General features: G+C 39.6%; 2 protein-coding genes across 2 annotated transcripts in view; one reads left to right on the top strand and one right to left on the bottom strand.

Moving 5' to 3' along the window:
• Positions 1 to 350: 350 nt before the first annotated feature.
• dexi (Dexi homolog (mouse)) lies at positions 351 to 2,963 on the bottom strand. Its single transcript, XM_020597753.1, has 2 exons — positions 2,037 to 2,963; positions 351 to 1,537 (listed from the first exon to the last, which is right to left on the bottom strand). Exon 1 carries the CDS (start codon positions 2,454 to 2,456, stop codon positions 2,187 to 2,189), a length of 270 nt encoding a protein of 89 aa, XP_020453409.1. The 5' UTR covers positions 2,457 to 2,963; the 3' UTR covers positions 351 to 1,537; positions 2,037 to 2,186.
• Positions 2,964 to 3,233: 270 nt separating this feature from the next.
• clec16a (C-type lectin domain containing 16A) overlaps positions 3,234 to 9,340 on the top strand; it is a 38,791-nt gene continuing 32,684 nt past the window's right edge. Inside the window, exons 1-4 of the mRNA XM_020597754.1 lie at positions 3,234 to 3,431; positions 4,342 to 4,470; positions 5,691 to 5,824; positions 6,521 to 6,669. Coding sequence (XP_020453410.1) covers positions 3,358 to 3,431; positions 4,342 to 4,470; positions 5,691 to 5,824; positions 6,521 to 6,669 — 486 coding nt within the window. The 5' untranslated portion in view covers positions 3,234 to 3,357. The remainder of the gene's footprint in view (positions 3,432 to 4,341; positions 4,471 to 5,690; positions 5,825 to 6,520; positions 6,670 to 9,340) is intronic.

The following is a 9,340-nucleotide window of genomic DNA, read 5'->3' as shown; positions in this document are numbered from 1 at the left end:
ATGTTCAACACACAGTCACAGGCAATGACACTGTGGACTAAAGCTTAGAGAATGAAATGTGCATGTACAAATGTTCTGTAAAGGTTTTCAGCTTTACAGCTTTTGATATTTGATGGACATCAGCTACACTGCAGTGACTATTATGCTCAGTTTGCTTATTCTGGTACACACATAGAGTATGCAATGAAAGAATAGGTTCCTCTGGACTGCCTCCAGGAATCAGTGTTTACTGAATTAGCTGGGCTGTAAGCACTCGTCACACACCTACAGTATGCACTTTCAAGGTTCACAAATATCTATGAAATGAACCATCCCTTTACAAATGTCACTGACATGAAGCGATTTTTGTTCCACCCATCCACAACCAAAACCAAGCAGATGATTGGAGTAACTGATTAGTGATCTCATTTGTTTGACTGTTGCCCCCATGCTTGAATCCAGTTTCTTATTGCTGTGAAGAAAAAACATTTCAATACTAAATTCAGAACAAGTAAACACAAATGTGATAAAACAGAATTTTGGCTGCTAAAATCCAGCCAATACCATGGGTCTCATCTATGTCTAACGTAACAGTATAAGATTAAACTGGATCAGCATCAAATATCTGAAGCACTCTTTCTCTTTGAAGTTTGAGCATTTGACCCCACCCCACTGCTATCATTAAGCCAGATGTGACCACAGCTGTCATAACTAAACTAGTTCTGTTAATTTATTTTGTGGAAAATAACATTTTGCATATGGTCCCAATTATCCAGTGTGACATAAGCTAAAAGGAATTACTCCATTTTTTTTAATTACTTCTGGCATTAAGGTGAGTTATTAGAAGTGTATTACACTGTACTGCTCCTGCTTTTGAGCGCTTGTAGAGTTCAGGGCACTTCTACATGCTTTATAGTCTGACAATCCAGTGTTTTATCTTCCCAGTACCCCCAGTGTTCCTAACTGTGCTCCTGAGAGTGTGTACATCCCTGAAGCAGACACACAGTATGGATGACCTCAATGATGAGTGAGCTTGCACAGCAGCGATGCATTCAATATTCTGAAAAGTTAAGATTAAAGAAATTGCGCTGTGAGTGATTAAGTATGAGACAGACCACATTCTACATTATGTTCCTGCTCATCAGTTCTTCTGAGATGCCTCACAATGTAGGATATCACATTGCAGCTGGAGTGACAAACTTTCAAGTCATTTCCTTCTGCAAACAGATCTTGCACAGTCTGGATAACTGTTTGGTAGAAATACCAAGTTGCTGTATCTGAACTGGTTGCAATGCAGATGAAATCCTCCACATCTCTGAAATCATTCATTTTTCTTCCACAAAAACAGCTGTCTTTTTCCTTGTGTCCAAAGGGAGGGACATGGGTGCCAGCGTTAGCCCTCTGGTCTCCAACTGGAGTCAACAGCTGTGGCAGCAGAGTGACTGCCAGCTGATCCGATGCACATTGTTTCTTCAGTGGGACAGTCGCTGATCGTACGGCTGGTCGTGCTGGATCTCTTCCTCAGGCCACCTTCTTTTAAGACTCAACCTTCTGGAGACTTGTGAGACACAAATGTTACAGAAAATCACCAAAGAGGGGCTTTTAAAGTGGCTTAACATGGCTTTTAACATTCACAAACAAAACATCACGTCATAAAAAGAAAAGATTTCAAAATGTAAAATAAAATAAAAATCTGTCATATAAAAATAATGTATTTTTATATGCAGGTCTTTCCAATGTACGTTAAAAAAGTTTTAACATGCATTTTTTTATGAAAACGAGTGCATTATTCTCATTTAACCATAATCTGTGAGAAGTAAAGAACACCATTGCACTAAATAGTGATTGAAATGGTTAGTAATGGTAAAATTAATCCAGGAACATCACTGCTGTTCCTGAAAAATGAACATAACAGGTGGGTTAAAGTAAATTCTGTTAGCCCTGTAGGGTAACAGCCCTGTCTAACAATACACAAGGCTCTAATCTCACTATATTATGTTGAGCATGAAACAGAAAACAGGCCTCAAAGGGCATCATTTCTGGTGTGGTCTGCTTACCTTTTCACTGATACATCTTTTTCCACTACATCACTGTGCAGGGATTATGCACGATGGCCCAATCTGACCCGGACCTCTGCATCATCATCATCATCATCACCACCACCACCACCACCTAAAGTCCCCTGTTCTTCCTCCAGGACCGCCTCGTCACTCCAGATACCCCTCAAACACATCCAACTCCGTGTCCGTGTCGTAAGGGACAGAGGCCGGGTCGGACAGCACCCCGAGGTCCACCAGCGCCTGGTCCATGTCCTCGGGCAGAAATACTATCCCCACATTCAGGACGATGTACTCCATCAGAAAGGCATAGTAGAGGATCAGGACGTTCACAAAGAACAGGCCCAGATAAAACATATATGGGAGTTCGCCAAACAGCGATTCAACCGAATCTAGCTGGGCATAAATTGGGTGTGTCATAGAAAGAAAGAAAGTCACCGTTTTGGATTCTGGTGTTTGTACAGGGTCGGGATGTGGTAGATTTCCTGATGTCACCCCTAGAAATCTGTCTGGGGTGATGGAGCTGGGGCGTCCATTTCAGCGCGTCCCGAACTGGAAACACTGATTGAGATCCAGCTGCTGTTTTATCTGTACGGTCCAGAAGATAACGACCGCAAAGCAGATAGACTAAAACACGTAACGGTCATGGCTAAAAATAACGGTGGGCCGTGTCAAAATGTCACTTTAGCTAGCTCGGCGCATTCTTGACATTGGTTTCGTGAGTTTGCGCTATTCACGCCACGCATTTGCCTAGAGCTAAAAACAGTACCATGCAACGCTAACACAGACAATCATAGCAGCTGGAGTTTTCTTCTATACACATCCGTACCGGGGAACACGAAACATTCACAAGTGCAAGCTTCTGATGATGTTTTCACGGATAAACATCCCGTCTAACATTTTCCCAACTGCATCAGAATAGTCATAACCACAAAGCGACATCTGAAGCCTCAACATGCGATTGGCTCGCCGCTTCGCAAGCTTTGCTGTGATTGGCCTTTAAGGTGTCAGTCAACATATTGGTTTCTCCGCAGGCCGTGTCGCGTACTTTAATCGACACTGCCAACACAGGAAATGAGTGTTGTAGTTTTTCTTCACTCTCTCTTGTTATGTCTATTGTGGCAAAAGAACAACAACTCCCAGATAAACCAGCCACAACAGCCCTTACGTAATGACCACTCGGCGCAGATATCGCCACTTATTGCCTTCTGTTTGTTAAGTAGCTATTTGTACAGGAAAGTGGGTGTAATGGACAAATGTGTACACTAGTCTTAACGAACTAACGCGCCTGGAACAGTATTACCCCCATAAAATTGCAACTATGTTTGGCCGGTCACGGAGCTGGGTTGGAGGACAGGGGAAAACAAAAAACATCCACTCTTTGGACCATTTGAAGTGAGTAGCTAGCATTAAATAAGCTAACGTTAGCGTGTACGACAACCGGTTGAGAACGACTGTCAGCGTAAATATTAGTCATTAACAACTAAAACAATAATAACGTAGCTCGCTAACTAACTGTAGATGTGCTGTATTCAGCTGACCAATAATGCCTTTTAGCTGACCAATAGTGCCTTCTATGGTAGCTGTTTGGTAAAATAGGTATAACCTTAAACATGTGAGTGAACCTGGAATTGTTAGCTTTAAAATGAGACTCCCTTAAAACTTAACTAATCTATATTGCAGCGTGACTAGTCTAAGTTAATGGGTTTGGGCAATAAATTTAGCAGCTAACATGGATCATGAATTGTCTATGTAAGCTGAAAATCGAAGCATCAGTATTTAAAGGGTCTTGCGCAGGTGTTTACTGATATTCTTGGGGGACGCTATGTAGAATGACAAAACCTAAAAGTTGTGTCACCCCAACAGGTGCAACTACATAACAAGGCAGCGGGGTTGATATCAGTCAGTCAGTTTGCTTACACTAATAGTCTTGAACAGAGGTCTAATCCGGCACAATAAGTGAAAACACTTGTTTGGGGCTAGGGAGGGATTTAGAGATGACTCAGAATTAGGAGCTGTATTTGTGGGTTCATAGTAATACATATTTTTGGATATCCAGAAGATTTTTATTTGAATGCAGAGTTTACAGCTGTGAATTAGTCGTATTCTTCATTGACCAGTAAAATCACCTCTGGTACTGTTGGTGTCCTAAATGTTGATTTGTTTTTCTCTTCTGTGGAGCAGCTTCCAGATATCACTGTGATCTTGACTTTGTGCTGTTAAGTTTAAAGATAGCTTTGTACATATCAATAACAACTTGGCTGTGCATTTATCACTTTCATCTTACACATTGTCTCTCCATCAGGTACATGTACCATGTCCTAACCAAAAACACCACAGTGACAGATCACAACCGAAACCTACTTGTGGAGACAATCCGCTCCATAACGGAGATCCTCATCTGGGGGGACCAGAATGACAGCTCTGTGTTTGAGTAAGTACAATCCAGCATCTTTATGTCAAATGCCAGCGGTAAATATACAGATGTGACACCTGCATGGGTCTCAGAGTGGCAGCTTTCTCTTGACTTTTCTCTAATTAACTGCACTTGCCTTTTTAACCTTGCGTTTATGCGTTTGAACAAATACACACATTGCGTGTCAGTGTTTGGTCAGCTAATCTGGAGATTGGGCAGACATCAACAAAAGCATTTCTTCTGCATTATAACTAAAACAGATGGATAATGATACTCCAGTTTGCACTCAAAAGGAAATTTAAAACTTGTACCTGGCTGTCTTTGTATAGAGCTCTTCTTTCTGTCAAACAATTCAGAATTAATCAAAATTGTATTTGTACCAGCCAACTTCCTGATTTGCTCCTGTTTGATTTGATTCCTGTTATGCTGGCAAGATGTTTACAGTTAAGAAGCAGTTACACTTTCAGAGCTGCATCTTACACTTAAACTCTTTTCAACAGAAAGAACTGAACCATTTCATTAATTTCTGTGGACTCAAAACTTTGAAGTATTGTGTTTTTCTTTTATTTATTTTTTTTTTTTGCAAAGTAACTGCATTGCTGAGACAGCTAGTTGCATGCCACCACCTCTGTCTATCCACTCTACCATCTACACTTTTATAATATGAAGCAGGTAATGGCTTTAAAGAGCAGAAAAGCCACAGAGTATGCTGAGAGAGTCCTGGGTGCTACCAGGAAATTAGAAAAAACCTAGACTCGAATGGTCATGCCTGATTTTCTAAACCAGTAGCACTTTGGTGTTAGCTATAGAAGTTAGCATTTTTATCAGTAAGTCTTATTGGCACATTATGATAATTAACTTTACATTTCAAAACATTACATTTTTATGGTTCAGAAGTATTGAATTGTGTCTGAGATCTGGTCCTATGAACAGGTCCTATGCCTAGGCCTTTTAGAGCAGAATGAACAGCATGTGAGCACAAGATACTATCACAGCGCAGCACATAAATGACGGGCAAACATGCTCCTGTCTTCTTTTCAAGATTAGTTTCTGGCACATTGTCTTTATTAGATTGTCACAGTATAAATACTGATAGAAGGGTTTAAATGCAGTAAAGGTCCACGGCATCAATCAAATCAGGGATATTGTGGATAGATGCTTTTAACCACTAGTTCGCCATGATGCTGTAAAAGTGAAACATTCTTCATGTTGTAATGATGAATCCTGCATGTGTTCAGCTTCTTCCTGGAGAAGAATATGTTTGCCTTCTTTCTGAACATCCTGCGTCAGAAGTCAGGACGTTATGTGTGTGTTCAGCTTCTCCAGACCCTCAACATACTCTTTGAGAACATCAGCCATGAGACATCCTTATGTAAGTATTTAGTTTCACAGTGATTGACTAAAAAAATAAACTTTTATGATGTAATTCATTGAATAGCTCTACTAAAAATACAGAGTTTCTTGAGCATTATTTAAGACTGCTACTTTACTCTGTTGTATGGTATGCTCATGGTTGTGAACACTTTTCAAAATAATGTACTTCTATTATGCTAAAACATGTTTCTGTTATTTATTAATAAATATTATACTTTTCATTTTGTTGTATGTTGTGGTATTAAATTACATTATTGCTAAAATGATCATTTACTCTATAGATTAAATGTGAAAAATATTGAAAGATGCTCATACTGGTATTTATTACATATACATCTGATTCGATTAAATGTACAACTTATAGATCTGTGTTTTTGAGGCATGTTGTAGTTTAAACAATGCAAGGCCTTTGTTTGTTGAAATATCAGTCCATGGAATCCTGCTCATTTATACACTGGGCTGATATCTTATATAAAATAAGTAAGGCATTAAAGTTGTGGTATTGTGTCAACAGCAGTCACATTCACTGTAAAAACAACAAAACTGTTGCTGCACAAGTTCAAGCTCATGGTTAATGTACAAACAGTAGAGCAAAAATGAAACTAGTGCAGTGAAGCTGTCCAGTACTGGCTTTAGATCTTCAGTGTGCTAAAACATGTCTGCAAGCCTGCAAGTTGTTTGTTTCTCTTCTCAGATTATCTCTTGTCAAACAACCATGTGAACTCCATCATCGTCCACAAGTTTGACTTCTCAGATGAGGAGATTATGGCCTACTATATCTCCTTCCTCAAGACCCTGTCACTCAAACTCAACAACCACACTGTGCACTTCTTCTACAATGAGGTGAGGCCACAGAGGGATGGGGATATGAGAGGGAAGAAAGAGTGATGGAAAGAATGGTGAGACAAAGATGCTTTTATTCAAAGCCAGCAACTTGTATCATTCAATCCCTGTCAGAGAAGGAGGACGGAAGGAAGTGACGAGATACAAGATGCTGAAATGAGTTGGTGTTGCAACCAGTTAGTAATACCAGCAAGGATCAAGCTAATTTAATACTCATGATAACTTGCAGTGCTGCACAACATCACACATTATTGATGTGTCCAAAAAAGATTTTTGACAGCCACATTATAGTTAAAAAAAAATCCAGAATTAACGCTGTCACTTGCATTTTGTACAAGTCGACCTTTATCTGTATTAATCATGCTGCTACTCTCCACCACTCTAGCTGCACGCTTCCTGTGTCAACATCAACTTCCTGTGTAGATGGGTTGATTTTGCCTTGTCCACAACAGCCAGCGTTCTCCTCACTAGCTGATAAAAGCACATGAGTGTTGATGTTAACGTCTTTGATGGGAATGCTGCATTTATTACAGTATTGCTAAAGAATGACCACTGTGTTTGACCTTGTTGTTTCTCTGAAATGGAGTTTCCACAGTTGTACTATTTATTTAAAAAGAATCATCCAGTATTAGCTTCAAGGCCTGTGTGTATACATGTCACTGTGGTGGTTTTAGACAAACAGTAGTTCAGTCTCATCATTGTGAGTACATTTTGGCTCATCCTTCAGAAGACTGTTAGTTTGTGGTTAGGCATTTGTGATGGTTAAGGCAAGGGAGTGCATTACATCAGTGAGTGTTCTCACAACTATAGCAACACCAACGTGTGTAGTAATGGATAGTAGTACAAAGAATGCTGAACACCTGACTAATCTCTGATGCTGTTACCCTGCACTGTTTCAGCCGTATCTGTAGTCCTTTCACTGGCCTGTGTGTGCTGGGGAAAGTTATTGGTGCACTGTCGATGGTAGCTTTACTCCTGAAGCCAAACCCAAAGCCAGTGTTTAGGTCTGAGAGCAGAGAGTTAAACAACCTCTAGCAGGTTTATTTTATTTGTAATATTACTTGTTTACTTCACTTTATATTTTTTATGAATTATAAATAAAAGAAAGATCTGACTTTTTGGAATGAACATGACTTTTTTTTATTTTTGGAAAAGATTTTTTTCAAGTCTGCATTGAAATAACCTTTACATGCCTTTGGAAAATAAACTTTTAGAAGATACCCACTTCGCTAGATTTGGTCAGTCTGCAGGCAAATCTGATTTAAAATGTAGACAGACCTTTTTTCAACAATTTACTATAACTAATGGCATTTTTTTTAGGTGAGTTATAGTCTGTTGTCCTCTGGAGGGCACCATTGGATAAGTGCTACACAAGTCACATATGTAAAACTAGAGTACAGACTCTGGGTTTGGTGTCAGGGTCACATGTCTTCATTTGCTGTGACCTCTGGGTGACAGTTTGCTTTCTGAGCCTCAGCTGTGACTGGCTGGAGGTCACAGTGACTGAGGAATGGCTGGGTGGAGGAGCAGGCACTGGCACAGAGAGAGATGACTGTGAGATGAAGAGCTGCCGGTTTTCCATGCGCAGTGCAGTTAGACTGTTAGGAACCCTTTATTGCTGCTTTTAATTGAGCTTTCCACTTTTACAAGCTAAAGTCTATCTTTTTGAGTGCTGTTTTTTTCAGGATGTTTGCAGTGTTTTTTAATTGAATACTAATCTTTTGAAATGAATGCAAGTCAGCAACAAAACAGGCTCACCTATCCATATATAGAAATATATTGAATTGAGAGGTCAATATATCTGTATTGAATCTATTTAAAAAATCATACAGCATTCATGAATCCCATTACATTTGAGTTGGTCCACAATGCTGTTCATCGGTTAGTTGTTTACTGAAGGTGGAGGAATTCTCCTTTAGTATCATGCTGTCTTACACTTCTTCTCTGTCGCCCAGTCTATTTCTGTACATAAGCATTAGGCCTTGTCTTAACCCTTGTGCCCTACTTAAATGTACTACCCTCTTTTCACATTCGTGCCAAAAATGTACATGCACAACAAACTGCTATTAAATCATCATACATCAGTTTTTTTTTCTTTTTTCTTTCATAAATCTCTTAAACAACTGACTTGCTCAAAACTACCAAACATCCAATCATTCTCAGGATTAAATGCCAGTTTGATTTGAAATCTGAAATATTTATTAGAAAAAAACCCCCCACCAAAAATGAATTATTTTCCATATAATACATAGTAGATGGATGGGGTTTGGGTGGTGAGTAGAGTCTTGGATATGTCAAAGATTAGCAACAAAATTGATTTGATTGCTTTAGTATTTTTATGTAGTGCCAGATACTCCCTCCTGACACATTCGTGGCCAAAAATGCCCCATTGACTTCCATTGAAACCACTTTTTTTTATCTCACTCCCATTACAGTATAAAACCATGCATTCTGTAATGTCAGCATTTCATTTTGAAGAAAAGTAGTGATGTTTGATATTTTTACTGTATGTCACCAGATTACACAGAATAGGGCACAAGGGTTACAAAATACGATACTGCCCGGCCTTTCTCTCCACTAGCTGCTTTTTCTCTCTCTCTCTGTGGTCATATGTGGCCCGAGCACAGCGGTGCCATGCCTTGCTCACCGGTGCCCCTTCTCTGTCTCCCAC

The sequence above is a fragment of the Monopterus albus genome, unplaced genomic scaffold (genome assembly GCF_001952655.1).
Source record: "Monopterus albus unplaced genomic scaffold, M_albus_1.0 scaffold35.1, whole genome shotgun sequence".
Taxonomy (NCBI): domain Eukaryota; kingdom Metazoa; phylum Chordata; class Actinopteri; order Synbranchiformes; family Synbranchidae; genus Monopterus; species Monopterus albus.
The sequence above is the reverse complement of the archived record's forward strand: the minus strand, read 5'-3'. Positions and strand labels throughout refer to the sequence as shown.